Here is a 20,140-nt window from a genome sequence, read left to right as displayed (position 1 = left end):
GTTCACTTCCTTGTTCCCTTAATGCTGCTGCAGATGACACTGAGTTGTTTTTTTTTTTGTTGTTGTTGTTGTTGGCTAAAGCACGCTGCTGAGTCGTATTGACCTTGCAGTCCATTAAAACCCACAAATCTTCTAGGTAAACCATATTCTGGTCAAGTCTTCCCATCTTGTACCTGCCCAAGATCTCTTTTAATCCAACCATTAAGATTTTACATCCATCATGTTAGCTATCCATTCTATGTTGGTGTCTGTCATCAGCCAATTTGATAAGCGTGCCATTTATGTCTTTATCCAAGTCTAGGTATGTTCCAGCTTATCGATCTCCATTGTAAAATGAGATGCCTATAAGTGAATTCCAATACTCCAGATGTGATCTGACCAGGGCAAAGAACATCTGGGTTAACACCTTTATCAATCTGAACTCTACATTTGTATTAGCCCAACCCATGATAGCATTTGGTTTTCTGGCTGCTGCATTTTACTGGTGAACCAGATTGAATGTTTATGTCATTGAAATCTTCAACTTCTTCATATGAGCTATTACCTGGTCATGTTTGCAGTTAGGCAGGCTTGGAACAAGTAGGATTTATGCTAATAGTTCATCAACCTAAGAAAAGTCTCCAGAAAAATACCTTGCTCTAAATAGTCAAAATTTTTATCAGTGACTTTGATAAAGGTGGCCCGAAGCTAAAAGAAGATAACTAATGTATTCAATGGCAAAAAGATTTCAATAGGTCAAAGCAATGGGTTTAAAAGATGAAATTTTATATGGGAAAAAAGTAGCACCCTGCTCTAAAAGGATAAAAAAAAAGTCAAAAGGGGACAGCTAGGTGGTACAGTGGATAGAGTACCAACCCTGAAGTCTGGAGGACCTGAGTTCAAATCTGATCTCAGACACTAAACACTTCCTAGCTGTGTGATCCTGGGCAAGTCACTTAACCCCAATTGCCTCAGCATTTAAAAAATAAAGTCTTGGAGATCCTCTAGGAGATCCTCTGTTTGGCATTCAAAACTTTCCATGACCTATGCCCCTCCTCCTTTTCCAGGCTTCTTACACCTTACTCCCTGACATATATTAGTAATTCCTGGCTAAACTCAAATAAGACATTCCATCTCTTGGCTCCAAGCTTTTTTTTTTTTTTTTTTTTTCCTGTCTCTCCCCTAAATCTGGAATACTATCCCTTCTGAACTCATACTATTTGCTGGCTTCCTTTAGGTTCCAATTAAAATTCTACTTTTTTGCAGGAAGTCTTTCTCAACTCCTATAATTACAGTGCCTTCCCTCTGTTATTTCCTATTTTTCTTATATACAGCTTGTTTTGTATATATTGTTTGCATATGGTCTCTCCTTAATTTGTAAGCTCCTTAAGGCAAGGAATGTCTTTTGTCTCCTTTTTTTTATCCTTAGTACTCAACGTAGTGTCTGGCACACAGTAGGTATTTAATAAATGTTTATTGACTGATTGGATCTCAGCTTGAGACCTTGTCAAATGTCAACCTTTAAGTGTCAACCCAAGCACTTCTTGAGGATCCAAGTGCCCCCTTTTTCAGGGGAGGATAAAGTGAAGAGAGAAAAGATTTTGTCATTCCTCCTCTTAGGGTCAAGAGGACATTTAATAAAAAGCAACTCCTCAAGGTTTAATGACTGGAATCACTGGTCAAGGTCACCACTGCATTTCAGGCCTTCACCAGTATTTGTCACACCATTGGACTTCAATGATGGAGGAGAGAATGAGGCTGTCTCACTTAAATCCACTTCACTGGACATCTCCCTGTGATGTCATTGGTCCTCTTTGAGAAAGATGGATAAACAACCACAGCTACCTTTTCTTTCTTGGAAATTCACTGCATCCTGAATGCAGATTTTTATTTTTTCATCTGTGACCCTCCAAGTCATTCCGTCATTCTTCCTCCTCCTTGATAAGCTTAGTACCTGGCTCACAGCTTTTACCTCAATTTATCTAATTTATTCTCTTTAGAAAGGGTTCTCAATAAGCATAGTGTGTATGTTACACTTGTGATCTTATTCATATGCCCCAGTCTCTTACCTCAGGTATTAGTCCCAATTCTTCCCTGTAGCGAAAATAGGTAAAGAGTGAGGCTGTGATAAATTTAATATAAATGGGGGAGAAAAAAGATTACGATTGTAGAAACCAATTAATCCCAAGTCTTACAGCTGACTCAGCCAAAGACTTCTGTTTAGAGCCCAGACCTAAGATCTAAGAGACCTGGTTCTTCTTCTAGTTATTAATTTCCTGTATGACCTTGAGCAAGTTTTTTCCTCTTTCTGGGCTACAGTTTCTTCATCTATAAAATGGGACTGGCAATCACTCCCCTATCATGCTTCTTTCCCAGGACTGCTCTGAAGATGAAAAGAAATATAAATCAGAAGCATCAATTATTCTTACAACTACCATCATTTTATTTTATCTAATTATACCCTTGTATGAGCTGCTGGGGGAATGGGGGTGATGAATGGCTCTCTGTTTTGGAAGACTAATCCTATTTTTCTGAATTTTAATCAGCCACCAAACAAAAATGAGAAGTATCCTCAGTTCCTAAAAGAAATTTCTGCTCTGGGAGATAAGAAGAGAAGGGAGGTATATGCAATATACCTCAATAGTGCCAAACAATGGCTCTCTTCCCAATACTCTGTTTCTTCAAGTTCAGATGTTTACAAGAGAAGACTTTGTACATTGGTCCAGCTAAACCAACCAAAAAAACTTTTCTAGAAATCTCTCCCCACCCCCACCTAACTTAAAATACAGCCCCATAAACAAACAAAAGGTCCACTATTTCCAAGTGAGCAAGTTAGGAAGGAAACCTTCAGATTCAATTCAATTTTGGCAGGATCTGAAGTTCAGCTCCCTAGGCTAGAAGTATTTAAGTACTTAAGATGCCCCATCAATCTGTGACAGATAGAGGTGGAGCAGGGGGGACATCAGAGAGAAATTCTACTGCTCAAATAAGCAATGTGTTCTTTCCTAGTGAGGCTAGTCTGGGAGCCAAACAAGACAGAAGGATGAGAATCATTACTTATCTCCCACTGGCTCCAAGAGTCTCAGAACTTACAACATGGAATGTCAGAACTGGAAGGTATCCAATCCACAGTGTAAGGTATTTCGCTTCTGCCCATGGATTTTCTCTTTCTCTAAGACAGGAACTATAAATTTTATGAGCTTCATTGGCTTCTTCCAAGAGAAGAAAACTTGAGGAGTTCCCTTGGCCCATTTCCCTCTGAAGTGTTCAGAAGCAGGCTGGGTCAGTAGAAAGAACACTGGGTTCAAGACATAACTCTACCACTTAGAATCATACTTCAGGACCCTGGCTTTTCTTAGCGGACTGCATAATGGAAGACTTATTAATAGACATCCTGAAGATAATTGAAACACTGAGAAAGTTTAGAGAAGTAATCTCACAAAGGCAGTATTTGAACTTATCCAAAAAACCCATTATTTTCTTTCCTTGAGAATCAGGGAAGCCCCCACTGGTTGGCTGCAAGAATATTTATTATAGAAGGCTTAGCCTGAAAACATAGTGAATGTATTTCTAATTCTGGGTCCTAACTTTACTCAGAATCAAATCATTAGTCAAAGAATTAAGGTTCATAAAACTATACAAGGGTAGCCTATAATTTCCAAACTAACATTTGGAAGAACTCGATATACCAATAAGTTCTCATTACCACTCCATCCCCAAGTAAATTAGTCTGATTATAGATGAAGACATGTAATTCCCCAATAATAATCTTTTGTATCACTATTTTACTTGTCTATGTTGAAAAGTGAGGGACAGCTAGATAAATTCAGTGAATTCAGGAGAACCTGAGTTCAAATATGGTCTCAGGCACTTCCTATAACTGTATGCTACTAGTCAAGCCAATTAACCCTATTTGCCTCAGTTCCTCAACTGTTAAATGAGCTAGAGAAGGAAATGGCTAACCACTCCAATATCTCTGCCAAGAAATCCCCAAATGGGGGGTCACATGACCGAGTAAGCAAAAACAATAATTTGAAAAGAAGTAAATATAATGCTTATTTGTCAGTATCTTGGATAGGCACTACAAATACACAAGAAATAAACAGCAAAGAGAATGGGGCAGATTGCCTTTGAAAAAATAAATTTTTTTTTAACGGCTGCGGAGTAATGAAGAAATGCATCATGAGATGTGAAAAAGCTGGTTTTTTGGTGCTGTTGTAGAGTCATTTTTCAGTCATGTCCAACTCTTGGGATTTCCTTGGTTGAGATACTGGAATGTTTGTCATTTCCTTCTTTAGCTCACTTTACAGATGAGGAAACTGAAGCAAACAGGTTTAAATGACTTGCTCAGGATCATATAGATAATACACAGCTGAAGCCAGATTTGAAGTGAGAGTGGCAAGAGAGCTCACATTCCCAGTATGGAAACTATAAATAACAGATCTGGCTCCAAACATAGTATCTATAACTGGGATGGGAAAGGGCAGGATTTCAAGGAACCTACAACCAACCCATTTCTAAGCTAACCCAAAAGCATGGGACTCAAACAAAAGGAAATTGGGGGGGAGGGCGCAGAGAAGGAGAAAGGGGAGACACAGGAAAACTTAGTACTGACCTTCCCATCACTGCAAGCCTTTAAGTGGAAGTTGGATGATCACCTGTTAGTGATGTTATAGAGGAGTTTAGTTATTGGTTGAACAAGAAACCACTGGGATCCCTTCCAATTAAGAGGTTCTATGATTCTCTAAAGGATGGACAGAGGATTCACAGAAAAGAATGGTAGACTGAGAGCTGGGAAAATAGATGAAGGTAATACCTAGAACAAGGTGAAGTTACCCAAAGTCACAAAAGGTAATAATAAGTGGCAGAGCTGGGATGGGCAATCAGAGGATTAGGAGTTAAAAGGAACCTTAGAACTCCAACCCCTTCATTCTATAAAGGAAGAAATTGAGACTCAGAAGAAAGAAGTGGTTCTATACAAATGGAAGAGGCAGGATAGGCACGCTGGGTTTATGGCTCTAAGTTCAATGTTCTTGCAATTCCTCCACACATTAGGAAGAATTTAATAGAAAAAGAGGAGCATTGAGAAGAAGCCAAGGACCACTGAAACTCTTAAATTAAACAAGGATGGGCAACTAGATGGTATAAAATAAGCTGGAGAAAGGAAATGGCAAACCACTCAATATTTTGCCAAGAAATCACTAAGAATCAATTACAACTGATAAAATAGTATTACAAAGAGTTGGAAACAGCAACCATTTTATTCCTTACTCAATTTCTCCTGTCCTTGGAAAGGTTGATTCTATAAGCAATAGAATTAGCTGGATTAAGCAATGAAGAATTTTAAAGCTAAGGCACAGGTAAAATGGCATCAGCCTTTAAAGCCTTTTGATCTGATTTTGTCCTTGAAAAGACTGTTCATTTGAACCCTTGGGCTCTGGATCATCTGTCAACCAGACTCTCATTAGATTGGATGATTTAAACCACCATTTTTTTTTAATTAAAGCTTTTTATTTACAAAACATATGCATGGGTAATTTTTCAACATTGACCCTTGCAAAACCTTCTGTTCCAACTTTTCCCCTTCTTTCCCCCATCCCCTCCCCTAGATGGCAGGTAGTCCCATACATGTTAAATATATTAAAATATAATTAACTAGCATTCTTTATGCATATTCCTCTGTAGAGAAGTATACAGATACATAGGTTTTTATACATATGTGTGTATCTCACTTCTCCCTCCCAGAGTCCCTTTCCCTCCCTTCAAGATATAGCTCAAGTACCTTCCTCTGTAGGGAGCCTTCCTCCTCCCCCCAAATTCCCTTCTAAACTACATTAAGGTAATTCATATATACATTTATATACATTTTTAAATGTGCTTGTCTCCTTGTCAGAACATAAGTAGGGACTGTTTCATTCATCACGTCTATATCCCCAGTAATGCAGAACAGACTATTTGCTGTTCAGCCAATACTTCCATGGCATTTTCTTGGCAAAGAATACTGAAATGATTTGCCATTTCCTTCTCCAGTAGATTAAGGCAAACAAATTTAAGTGACTTCTCAAGGATTACATAGCTAGTGTCTGAAGCTGAATTTGAACTCAGATCTTTCTGACTACAGGCCAAATAACTACTGAACCACCTAGCTATCCCTCCAGCACATAGGAACACTTAATGAAGACTTATCAATTGACTGTTCCGTTCCTATTGAGCCCTGCAGGGATCTAATGACTTCATTTGTCCCCAAATGTATATGTTAGGAAGTTTTTTCTTATAGTCAATTGGGACATTAGCAATACAATATATTATAATAATAGCATCCCTATAACATTTTAGGTTGTATGTGTATATTATATATGTTAGCAAAGCATTTTACATATGTTATCTCATTCAGTCCTTACAATTCTGTGCAATAATTGCTATTAATATCCCCAGTTCACAGATGAGGAAACTGAGACTTGCTCAGAGTCATATAGATAATAAGTGTTTGACCTCTTGGGCAGCAAGATGGGGTAGTAGATAGAGCATCTGCCCTGGAGTAAGGAGGACCTGAGTTCAAATCAACATCAGTCACTTAACATATACTAGTTGGGTGACCCATTTAACCCCAATTAGCTCCAAATTTTTTTTTTGACCTCTAGGTGACTCCAAGTTAGCTCTGTATATAACTATATAAGGGTATCAGAGAAATTCAAAACAAAATACCACTCCAAGTCCAGGTGGAAAGATTGACTTGGAGGTGTTAGAGTTAGCCAATGAATGGTGATGGTGGAGGGGAGGGGGAAGATCAGAGGTGACTCTGCAGTAATGGCATTAGGCTTTCACAGGATTAGTAGAGGTTAAAAGGGGGAAGAGGAAGGACCCTCTCAACATAGAAAATATTGTGAATAAAAGTATAAATGCCAGCCAGGGTAGGGCATAGAGAACAATCCAGTTTGCCTAGAAGATAGATTATGTGGGAGAGCAGACTCACATTGTCAGGGTAGCCATAACTTTCTAATGTTAGTAATACAAAAATGGCAACTTGAAATTAAAATATGCCAAGGTGGCAGAGTGCCAGGCCAGGAGTCAGAAAGACTCATCTTCCTGAATTCAAATATGGCTTTAGATAGTTTCTAGTTATGTGATTCTAGGTGGGTTGTTTAAACCTGTTTACTTCAATTTCCTCGTCTATACAATAAGCTAGAGAAGGAATTGGCAAACTATTCTACTATTTTTGCCGAGAAAACTACAAATTGGATCACAAGAGTTGGACATGACTGAAAAATGACTAAACAAAAACAACAAGAAAAGTTTTGATATACTTGTCTTATATTAATGAAATACTTCCAAATACATCTGTGAAGAATCCAGATTCTCAGACTTTTTTCATGAATTTTGTTTAGGGGTGTGTGTGTGTGTTTTTCATGCTGAAACAGGTTTATCTTTGTTTTATTGGTATAATCAGTAACTTGCACATTCAGTATTAACATTTTCACAAGTTTTATCAGCCAGCAATAATTTTAGTTCATAAGTATTCAAAAGTCACATGCAAAAAAGGATTTAAATTTGCTGAATGTAAAAATTGCTAGGTGCTATAAGATTATTAAATTAGTTTTGATGTTAGCACTGCCTGTGCTGTGCCAACTGATTTTATTAAGATTAAAAAATTGAACTGCAGTCTCCTTGTCTCTATTGCTCTTACTTGCAGCCCAATTAGTTGAAATGTAGATTGCTTTGTAAAAAAAAAAAAAAATCACAAATGTTACTTTGACTTCACCAGTGAACTGAGAGAATTTTAAGTTTTTATGCTAACATTCAGCACAGATAAGTTACTTCATAGAAATACACTAACAACTTTAGAATGGCTCAAGACGGTAACCATTCAGATAGGTCTGGACTCAGAGTTGAAAATTCCACATTTACCATTGTGACTTTGTACATATTCATGGCCTCTCCTTGTGTAAAGTAAGTGGGAGGTGTCAGATAATCTTTTACATTCTATCCAGCTTTTATTGACTTATAACTGAGGCACTGGTGTAAAGAGACATGGGATATTATACAATACAAGGAATAAGGATGCAGGCTTGGTCCTATTGAACTTCATGTTGACATAGCTGGGAGAGCTATATCTACAGTATATGCTCCAGTATATTTTTAAGTGCCCAATTCCACATAATTCTGGGTACAAGTTTATTAAGTACCTGTTCTATGTACTTTATGAATATAATGCTAAAAAAGGGAAATAGCATAGGGGCAAGGCCATGGCAGAGGATAAAGAATGATGAACTTTCCCCCTTGCTAGATGAGAACAGATTCTTGATTTATTCAGTCACTGACTCACAGGATTTCTCTATCCTAATAATGCACAACCTACCTCCTATAGGACCCCCTGGCAGATGACAGGTGCCAAAGCTGGTCAACAGGTTTCAGGTCCCGTAGGAGAAAAACCCAGCCCAGGTTTAATGAGTAACTCACTTGTCCTCAAAAGGAGCAGGATAAAGCTTAGTAAGGTGTGGGGGAGGGAGGGAGAATGCCATGGGAAAGGGGAAAGGGATAATGAATATTAGAAGGCAAGCTTTCAGGAAACATGCATGTTTCAGGAAGCAGCCATGGTTTGGGGCAAAATTCTCAGGTGCACCATGAAAAAAGCAAAGGGTGAAAGGGAAATCCAAGAGAAATTTGCCAAAGTGCTACTCCCCAGTACAAATTTGTTTCTTCTAGCTCCAGATCAAACGACTCAAAATAATTGGCAACCAGAGAAAGAATTCCTGATCTGGGAGCCAGGAGATCTGGGTTCTAGTCCTGCTTGCTACATGATCTCAAGTAAATCATTTCTCCACTCTGAACCTCTGTCTCTTCTTCATTAAAACAAAGAAAAGCCACTGAGGAGTAGAGAGAGAGGTATTAGAGTCTGCTTCCAGCCCAGGCTCTTCAGCTGTGAGGAAAGTAACCCCATGTGAGAAAGGGGAGCACCATCTTTCTCACTAAAAACAACCACTGGACAAGTAATCCCAAGAGCTCAAGGAATGGAAGCTCCCCATTCCAAACCACTGACCCTGCTTCCTACCCCCCAACCTTAACCCGTCATCCAAGGAAACAAAACAGCTCCTGAAAACCCAGAAAAGAGAGTCCTTATTACCCAAACCCTTGGCCATATCAACTAGTTCAACATCAGAAAAGGATACAACTTTATCAATGGAAATGGCACCATGAGAACTATGAGGCCTTTCCATCTGAAGTGCAGCTGAAACCTTCATCACAGATTTTCTCCCCCTGGAGTATAGGAACTGTTCTCCTTCACTATTTATACGCCCCAACACTTAGCACAACACCTGGCATTCAGCTACCACTTAATAAATGTGTTTTTTAAATTCATTCATTCATTTTTGGTAATTGGTGAGATTTTCATAAAGCTTTTTAAATAAAAAAAAAACTTGACATAAAAAATTTTAAATTACATTAATAATATATAAATATATAATAAGAAGAAGCTATGATTTCTATCAATGTATTTAGTGAGCTTAATGAATTGCTGTGGCTAAAAAAATTTTATCACCAGGTTGTCAGAGATGAACCTCTCTGACTGAAAATAAAAGATAATTGATGAGCTAGTTATAAGTAAAACTGGACCATTATCATCACCCTCTTCAAATCTATTAATCATAATATGGATGTTTTAATGAAGTGACACAGTAAATACAGCACCGACCCTAGAATTTTGAGTTCAAATTCAGTTGTATGACTCTAGATAAGCACCTTATTCACTCTGACTTCCTACCTACCAAAAAAAAAAATTATAGCATGGAAGTAACCCTGAGCTATCATCACAATCCAATGAAAAGGACAGGTCTGGAACTGGAGAAAAGTGAATTCAAATTCTGTCTCTCTTCCATTCCAGAATAGCCTAACATTGGGCAAGTCACTCCTCATCCATAAAATTAAGAAGCTGAACTAAATGACTGACTGACTGGAGTTCCTTTCAGCTCTCAATCCAATGCCAGCATTAGATTGAAAACCAAAAAGAAAAAGAAAAAAATAAAAAAACAGATCCCTAACAACGCTAGCCTCTCTAGTGTCTAACTCTGCAAGGCCACATTTTTATCCTCCTCATCTCCTTTTCCACAGGCCCTCCTTTTCTCTTGGATTATGATAATAACTTTCTCCTTGGTGTTCCTGCTTTTAGCATTCTCTTTTCTCCCCATCCCACACCACTGCTCCAATCTATTCTTGATATTGCACAGTAATCTCCTTAAGACACAAACCTGAGCATATCAAGGCCTTCTCACAAGTCTTCAGGGATTCCCTATTGCTTGTAAAATAAATCTAGGATTTAAGGCCTTTCACAATCACCCTTTTAAACCTGTTTAATTCCATTTGATTATCATTCATGAATCCTAGAAGTAGTTAGGTATCACTAGAATTAGAGTACTAGCCCTGAAATCACATCAATTAATCTGTCTCAGTTTCATTCCCTGAAAATTGGAATCATAATAGTATATACCAAATAAATAAGGGATTTGTAAAGTGCATTTGTTATTGCCATTGTTGCTGTTTGATTATTTCAGTGGTCTGACTTTTTGTGACCACATTTGGGGATTGCTTGGCAAAGAAACTTACCATTTTCTTCTCCAGCTCATTTTGCAGATGAGAAACTGAGGTAAATAGGATTAAGTGACTTGCCTAGGGTCATATAATTATTCAGATATTCCTGACTCCAGGCCCAGCATTCTAGCCACCATGACAGCTGAGAAATAGCTTAGAGTAGGTGATTACGAAATGTTTTCCACCCCATCAAGAGTCCTATGCTCCAAGCAAACTAGACTGCTAGCAATATCCCTCTTCCCTCTACTCATTCACAGTCAGCTTCTAATATACTCCCCTCATCTCTATTGAGATGTTTCTCTTTAAGACATGAAAATGCTTTCTTTTCTTGATTCTACCATAAATGCTTTCTTCTTCATATTTTCCTATTTGCTAAATACTTTCTTCCTCAAATTTTCCTGTTCCTATAGCAGTTTGCCAGTTACCTTTTCTCTGATCATATTACAGTTTACTTTGCATTGCAGTTCACAAATTTAGGTGTGAAAGACATCTTATAGATTATTTAGTTCCCTCATTGTGCAAATAAATGGAGAACTAGAGAGTTTCAATGACTTGCCAAGGTAATACAGCTAGGATATAAAACTAAGTTTTCAATGCCAGGTCCAGTAATATTACTTGTTGGTTTAGATGTCATATATTTCTATTTGGTTAAAATAGGGAACATATCTTCTGAGGCAGTACCATGTCATGAAAATAGCAGAATTGGTAATGTTGCAAAATGAGTAAAGTACCATCTACCTCACTGGGACATTATAAAGAAAGTACCTTATAAATATACAATTGCTATATAATTGTAATTACTACTAGTCTTTAAAAAAAAAAATCTGGACCTATAATTTTATCAGTATGGGGAATTCTTGGTGTGGAAGCTCCTTTCACTGATAAGATCAGCAGTTTGTTCATAACAGAGAGCCTTGTATTACTATCATGGTGCTTCATTATATATAAACTATCAATATAATTATATACTATACTGATCTTAAGCATTAACATGGTTATTACAAATGTTATTACAGCTTATGATTATAATTATTTATAGGCCCTATCACAGTGGTTGACGTAATAATAATTAATTAAATTGATAAATGTGATAAATAAGTAATAAATCTAATAAATTTTTGTGGAAGTTGAAGTTTTAACCTGTTTAATCTTTATTCCAGTTGGCTATCATTCATAAATCCTAGAGGCATTTGGCATTGGCTATCACTAGGATTAGAGCACTGTTCCTGAAGTCCTATCAGTTAATCTCTGTCTCACTTTCATTCCCTGAAAACTGGAATCATCACATCTACCAAACAAAGGATTTGTCCAGTGCTTAGTAAGTTGTACAAGTTGAAGCTGGTCCCCTACCCATACTCGGTACAGTGAAAGTGAGAAAGTTATCCTAAAGGTGTCCCACCTACCATGGGCAGCTTGAAGCCTGAGATACTGGGAAAGTCATGGTGCTCCATGTGGTAGCCCACATTAAAGGTCATCCAGTTGAGGGGCCCATAGTAGGAATAGGTCTCATAGCCCTTCAAAAACAGATAATGCTCGGCAATGAAGTGACCAGAGAAAGGATGTATTCCTGTACAGAGGACAGTGCCTGCAATCAAGTACACAATCGGCTTCAGCCCCCACAGTCTATAGATCATAATGTTGACTGCAAGCTGGGTCAGTGCATTGTAGATCTCCATCTGCGTGATAGCCAGAGGATTTACAAATAAGGGTCGAAAGGCATAAAACACTGGTTGCAAGAAGAGCCAGAGGAGCTTCCTCATGGGAGTGCAGAAGAACCAACACTCAAAGTCTGTGGGGATGTCCACATCTAGTTTGTCCCCACCCAGGTAGCGATGGTGATCAACGTGATACTTCTTGAAGGAGGCAGAGTATGGCACACCAATGGGGAGATTGGCGAAGACTGCAAACCAGCGGTTCCGCCGACTAAATTTGTTCCCAAAGGCCACGTTATGGGAGATGTCATGGATGGCCAGGGTCAAGGAGTGATTCACACAGCCCCCAAAGGCATAGGCCCAGAAGAAAACCCATCGCCAAGACAAGTCTTTGACCAGGTAACAAGCGCAGAACTGGGTCAGCACCATGCACGACACAATCCATTTCAAGTGTGGATCTGGGCCCATCAGAGATTTGATGGCTGGATACTTAGCTAAAGGAGAAGACAGAGAAACATTTTCAAGGCAAGAATAACCAATTTATTTTACTCTGCGGTTAGTAAGTTTTTGAATGAGTCCCCAAACACAGTGCAAATTTAATACACTCATTTACCTTAGAATAAGAGAACATTAGAATTGAAAGGGATCTGAGAATGACAAAACCTTTCATTCAAGCATTTAAGTGTCTACAGAAGCGGATCTCTAACTTTACACTTCTCTGTGTATTTTACCATGCAGCAACATCCCCCTCCTTGCTATTAGTCCTCATAGATGACATGGTATCTCCCAGTTCTAAAAAGAGTTTCTTGTCCCCTCCTCAAGTGCTTTCCCTCTGAAATTATCTCTATGTATAATTCTATATATACGTATAAATACAAATATATATGCATATGCACACAGATACACAAACACAGATATCTATCTATATACACCCACAAACACACATATGTACATGTATGTATACCTTGATACCTATATGTACACAGGCATACATATGACCACACACCAACATCCACATATGTGCTCATAAACACACAATATGTACATGTATGTATACCCTGCTACCCACATGCACATGTATACATATGAACACATATACACCAATATCTACATATATACTCATAAATACACACACACACACACACACATATATATATATATATATATATATATATATATATAGAAAAAGACAGCTATCCAGCATGTAAAAGTTTTAAAGATTATCTCCTCTATGGGAATTGAATTCACTGAGGACAGATTACATATTTTTATCTTTTTTTGTACCCTAAACACTTAGGATATTGCCTGGCATATAATAAACACTCAATAAATACTTATTTCTGCCTTTTTTTTTTTTTTCCCCAATGGCCCTGAACACTTAAATTGGCAACGATCCAGGAGGGTCAGGAGACACCCTTGCATATTTTTCCTTCAATAAAGGCAACTGTTTGGGTTAATTTCTTTGAAAATACAAAGTCTGACTTGTTTTGAGGTTAGGATGTACACGCAATAAGCAAACTTCATTTATGCAAATATTATGCCTTACTTACATCTGCTGGGAAAATAACACTTATATTAAACCAATTAACTCATAAAGTTTCTTTTATTTGCAATAACACATCAAAGGTTTCACAACATATCAAGCACCTCTGTGATATTTTGTTTGTTATCTGTGTCCATTTTCTCTGAGGTGATGGATTCCCTGAGAGAGGAGATTGTATTCTCTCCACTGTGCTCCTATCAGAGTAATTTGAACTTTGTACCTAGTGATTCTCCAAGGACATGCTTGGGTGAAGAATCCAAATTTCCCAATTTCACAATGATTGTTCTTGGCCAAGTTAGGTTTAGAACCCTCATCTCCTGACCTGGCCAGTACTCTTTTCACTATTCTCCATAGCTTTGAATGCACTTAATTTTATCTTTGTAATAGCTTATGCTCTCTACTAAATGGTAAACTCCTTAAAGACAGGGATCATGCTTTATTTTGCTTTGTATATCCCACAGTGCCATGTACAGAGTACAGAACTTTGTAGATAGGACATGCTCTTTATACATTTGTGGATGACTACAGAACATATGTGTGTGTGTGTGTGTATGTATGTGTATACATACAAGCAAGAAAAAACACTGATGGGATCAGTTCAGCCTTGCAGCCCCACCTTGCTGTATTCAATCAGAAAGCCTCGTTGTGATGTAAAACCCCTGAGATTAAATTTCCCCCATAAGTCTGCCCATGGTGTATACCACCTTTGCCAAAAATCCTTTCACTGGTTTGCCCACTATGGTGTCCTGCCTCAAGGTGTGTTTTTCTCTTTGTTACATAGCTAACTCTTTTAGGGTGCTTAATCTCTTTTAGGGTTAGCCAATCAGTGGTGTAATTCCCTTCCCTTGCTAACCCCTTTTAGCTTTGGTCTGCTAAACTCTGTATCAGTCACCAGTATATTCCCACTCATGGTGTATTTCTTTCTAGTTAATTGTAAATTCCACCGGGAAGCTTGTCTTTTCTGTTGTTAATTGTTAGAATCCCTTTCCCTGCTAACTCTCACTTTTCTATTGTTCTCCTGAATCTATTTTATATTTACTACTCACAGTATCTATTTTAACTTTTCATTTTGTCCATAACCTCTTCTTATAAATAAAGGTACCTTTTGGCAAAGAGAACCCCATTGTGAATTCTTTACATGTGTCATGTGCTTTGTTCTTTGTGCCTCATATTTCTGACTAGAAATTCTACTCCCAACCCCATCAATAATATATAAAATTTAAGTGTATGTATTCATACATACACACACACAAAGAACAACACAAACTTATAATAAATCACACAACAAAAAGTCTTCATTGCATCAATATCCACTCTATAGTCTATTCTACTTTGCTAGTAGGAAGTTTTTCCTTTAATGGAGAAATTAACACCCTTAATTTCTTCCTAATTTTCCTTGTTCTCCCTGGAGTGAACAGAATAAAACTAATCACTTTTCTACTTAAAAGAGTTCTTCCAATGCTAGATGGCATTTGTCACATCATCATCATCATCAACTCTTCTTCAGCTAAACATCCCAAATTAATCCATTATCCTAGTGGAAATCATTATTTGTTTCTTCCACTTGTAGCTATTCCCTCCTTTAGGATCTTACAATCTTCTTTTTGAAATAAATTAAAACAAATGTCCTATAACGTCCTTTTCAATTCTGATATTCGGGAAATTCCGAAGTCCCCTCAAAATGGACATTTTTCATTTTTATGAAATTGAAGAGAACAGGTAAAATGTGTGCACTTTGGTGCAAGAAAGGTATGTTTGCCTTTTGGCAAAGTCTCTCCTACTCTCCTTGATAATATACAGCCATTAACTGAATCAATAGAGGTAAGTAAATTCTGAAACTGGTCAAGTGGTCAGAAGCAAGGCTTAGACTTTAATGGATGTCAACCTAAAGAGAGAGGCCTAAAGAAATTGCTCAAAGATCTGACATTTGACCAGCATTTGTCTATTCATCAAAGGTTCAGATAACAGCTTCTGCAATCGGCAGATGACAAAGCACTGGAAAGAAAAGCATGCATATTGGGACACAATGGGATAATGAGTAATATAACAGGATGAAATGAAAGTAGTTTAAATGTCAAGTCCTACCTTGGTCTAAAAAAAAAGAAAAAATCACCTGCATTTTCAAAAGGAGAAAAGTGTGGCAAAGACCACAGTTCCTGTGGGGAAAAAAATCTGAAGAGTTTTGTAAACTGCAAAAGCAACATGAGTCAGTAGTATATGATAAATTCCTCAAAAAAATTATATATGTAGATAATATAGATATTATATAATAATATCCAAAGCCACAAGAATGAGGCACAGTATTCAAAGTAAGAAGTAGTGGTCCTACTATATTCTACCCAAGTAACTTATTTAGTTATGGACCTGATTTTCTATGCTAGATATATAAGGACAGTCCCAAACCAGAGCCCCTCCTGAAAAAGTGAGAAGACTGAAAAACATGGTATATTGAAATTGATTAAACACATAAGAGATGCATCCGTTCTGATTTTTCTTTGAATAACATTATTTGGAAATTGTTTTAAATGACTGTACATGTATAACCTATATCAGATTGATTGCTATTTTGGGGAGAGGGGAGATGAAAGGAAAAACTTAGTCACAGTCAAATAGACTGTCTAGGGAAGCAGTAGATCCCTCCATCATGGGAAATTGATGATTCCTTGTGAAGGAGATGTAGAGTAAGTGGTTATATGGTAATCTGTTGAGGTTCCTTCCAACGTTGGGTTTTTGTGATTCCGTGATTTTGGAAAATGATTTTAAAATGCTATGCATCGTCCCTCCTTTCTCTGAGGTGAGAGACTATGGGTATAGCCTATTTCATTTATTTCTATAATGCATACATTTAGTCATTTTTACTAAATTTTAAAAAATCCTTTATAAGAAATGGCTTGCTGTAACTGGAGGGGAAGGAATATTATGAAATAAAAGTATTGTTAAGACAAAGGTATCAATAAAAATTTGATTAAAAAATTAAATGCTATGGGCAGCTAAGTGGTGCAGTGGATAGAGCACCAGCCCTGAAGTCAGAAGGACCCAATTTCAAATCTGAACTTAGACACTAAACACATCCTAGCTGTATGAGCTGTATGACCCTGGGCAAGTCACTTAACCCCAATAGTTTCAGGAAAAAAAAATTAAATGCTGGTATATAGCCTCTATCAATTTGCTTGCCATCTTGGAGAAGGGGAAAAGAAAAAATTTGGAACTCAAAATCTTATTTTAAAAATAAATGTTGAAAAATATCTTTACATGTAATTAGAAAAATAGAATTCTATTTACAAAAAAAAAAAATTAAATGTTGAGCAAATGTGAGGTAGAAGCAGTTAGTGTAGTCTTCATTGAACTTTGGTCCACACTTCAATGTTCCCCAGTGTTCCTGGCTTGCCTGTCAACCACCCCAACAATCACTCCTTGTGATAAGGATCTTTCTGATAGAGCACTCCCTGCTCAACAATATGTGAAAAAGCAAAATGGAACAGAGAAAAAAGGAATAAAACAAGCTAGAACAGCTTGGAAATTCAAGTTTGATGCTATTGCTATTCAATCTCGTCTGACTCGTGGTGTCCCAATGAACTATAGTACACCAGGTCCTGTTATCTTCCTTTAGCTCTCAAAGTCTGTCTGAGTTTATGTTTGTTGTTTTCATGACACTATCTATCATCTCATCTTCTGCCATCCCTTTTTCCTTTATTTTTTTTTTTCCAACATCAGGGTCTTTTCCAAGAGTCCAGTTTTCTCATTATGCAGACAAAGTATTTAAATTTAAGTTTCAGTAGTTGACTTTCAGTGAATAGCCTGAATTAATAAACACAAATACAGATACACAAGTTTATATAAACCTTATGTCAAATACATGTATATTTGGCATCTCCCCATCACCATCCATTTCTAAATGTCACCACAGAGTTCCAGTACTGAAAAAGGATTTCTCTGTCATTGGTCTTGAATTCTAGTCTCAAGTCACTAACTTCCTTTCCTTTTTCTTTTTTGCATGAATTGGTTTTTTTTTAATTAAAGCTTTTTACTTACAAAACATATGCATGGGTAATGTTTCAAAATTGACTCTTGCAAAATCTTGTGGTCCAAATTTTCCCCTCTTTCCCCCCTCCCCCCTGCAACCCTCTCCCCAGTTGGCAGGTAATCCAATATATGTTAAAATATATGTTAAATTCAGTATATGTTTATATATTTATGCAATTATCAGCTGCACAAGAAAAATCAGATCACGAAGGAAGAGAAAAAAACTGAGAAAGAAAACAAAATGCAAGTGAACAACAACAAAAAGAGTCAGAATGTTATGTTATGATCCATACTCAGTTCCCACAGTCCTCTCTCTGGGTGTAGTCGGCTCTGTTCATCACAAGATTATTGGAACTGATTTGAATCATCTCATTGTTGAAGAAAGCCACGTCCATCAGAATTGATCATCGTATGGTCTTGTTATTTTCTTGTTATTGTCATGTACAATGAGCTCCTGGTTCTGCTCATTTCACTTAGCATCAGTTCATGTAAGTCTCTCCAAGTCTCTCTGAGATCATTCTGTTGGTCGTTTCTTACAGAACAATAATATTCCATAACATAGAATAGACTCTTAATTAAGGTTTCTTCCCTTTCAAACTCATCTCTTACACAGTTTCCTGTGTCCTAAGCACATATAACTCCAGGGGCCCCAATACCTACAGGAAGAGACATGAATCCTCTTTTGACATTTAAAATCTCTATAACTTGACTCCAATGTACTGTTTTAGACCTTTTAGACGTTACTCCCCTCAATGCACTCTTTGAACTAGCCAAATTGACCTTTCATGTCCTTTCCCCTGCCTCAAATAAATTCCTTTCACTTCCCTGTCTTAGAACGCTGCTCAGCTCCAATAGATCTTTCCTTATTTTCCTCTCTCCCTCCCAATGCCTTCCAGACACAGAAAAATAAAATGAAATCATTTATTTTGTATACTTATAACATGGGCATTGGAGAAGGAAATGGCTAACCACTCCTGTATCTTTGCCAACAAAAACTCCAAATGAGATTAGAAACAGTGGGACATGACTGAACAACAACATGTGCATGTTGTCTCCCTCCATAGAACACATTTATGTTCTTTGAAGATAAGGACTTTCATGTTTGTTTTTGTGTCTCCAGTGCCTGGCATATCATAGGAGATTAATAAATGCTTCTTCAGTGATTGAGAAAACCAACTTTAGCAGGTACTAACTGATTCTAACAAAGTAAGTGTAAACTTTCCCTTGGAAAGAAGCCAGAGGTCATTGAACTTCCTAATACTAGAAGGATTAGAGCAAGCAAAATACCCTTGGCCAGCAAACCTCTGGGAGACCGAGCAGGTGTGCTATAGTTAATAATGAAGTAGAAAAATCGCCATTGATATTGAATGCAAACTAACACAGACACCTACTATTACTGATGCCAACTCGTAGAGAAAACAAAAAAGCCCTGGGCCCCTTTCCCAAGTAGTGAGAACACAGGAGGATTAGTCTTTCCAACCTTGGCGGACAAAGTCTATTCCCAGGGCTGCCGGTCACTGCTGCTTCCCACCTTTTCAAATATGAGCAATAATCATTTTCCCATGAGCCTGTCTCAAGCTCTCCTGAGGTAATTCAGGCCAATTCCAATAGACTTGTGATAGAGCCATCTGCATCCAGAAAGAGGATTGTAGGAACTGAGATTGGATCACAACATAGTATTTGTAGTTTGCTTGTTTTTTGTTTTCTTTCTCATTTTTCCCTTATATATCTGATTTTTTTCCTTTTTTTAAAAAAAAAATACAGCTTTTTATTTTCAAAATATATACATGGATAATTTTCAACATTCACTCCTACAAAACCCCTACCAAAAAAAAAAATCAGATCATGATTTTTCTTGTGTAGCATGGTATTTATGGAAATATGTATAGAGGAATTGCACATTTTAAACATATATTGAATCATTTGCTGTCTAAAGGAGGAGGTGGGAGGAAGAAAGGGAGGAAAAAATTGGAATACAAAATTTTGCAAGGGTATATGTTGAAAACAATGCATATATTTTGAAAATAAAAAGCTAAAAAAAAAAAAAAAACACAGACCTGAATTTAAATCCCACCACAAACATCACTATATGACTCTGGGCAGGTCACTTAACCTCTATCTGCCTCAGTTTCCTTAACTGTAAAATGGGAGTTATAATAGTATCTACCTCCCAGAGTTGTTTTGAGGATGAAATGAGATATTTGTGAAACACTCAGCACAGTGTATGGAACACAGCAGGTCCTTCCATGACACAAAAAACGTTAAGAATCCTTGATCTAGCTCCATCTAGATCCATCATCAGACTCTCTACCTAGTTATGCTATGCCACAGGGTATACTCTTCTCTCTAGTTTCTACCT

The 20,140-nt window shown here is 37.3% G+C and overlaps 1 protein-coding gene across 6 annotated transcripts in view; it reads right to left on the bottom strand.

The window, feature by feature from the left end:
* Positions 1–20,140, bottom strand: part of DEGS2 (delta 4-desaturase, sphingolipid 2) — a 141,976-nt gene that overhangs the window by 6,735 nt on the left and 115,101 nt on the right. For all 6 annotated transcript variants that reach the window (XM_051978383.1, XM_051978380.1, XM_051978381.1 and 3 more), the window contains one exon: positions 11,967–12,709. In XM_051978383.1, coding sequence (XP_051834343.1) covers positions 11,967–12,683 — 717 coding nt within the window. In that variant the 5' untranslated portion in view covers positions 12,684–12,709. The remainder of the gene's footprint in view (positions 1–11,966; positions 12,710–20,140) is intronic.

This window comes from Antechinus flavipes, chromosome 2 (genome assembly GCF_016432865.1).
Source record: "Antechinus flavipes isolate AdamAnt ecotype Samford, QLD, Australia chromosome 2, AdamAnt_v2, whole genome shotgun sequence".
NCBI lineage: Eukaryota > Metazoa > Chordata > Mammalia > Dasyuromorphia > Dasyuridae > Antechinus > Antechinus flavipes.
This window is presented reverse-complemented; position numbering and strand designations above follow the sequence as displayed.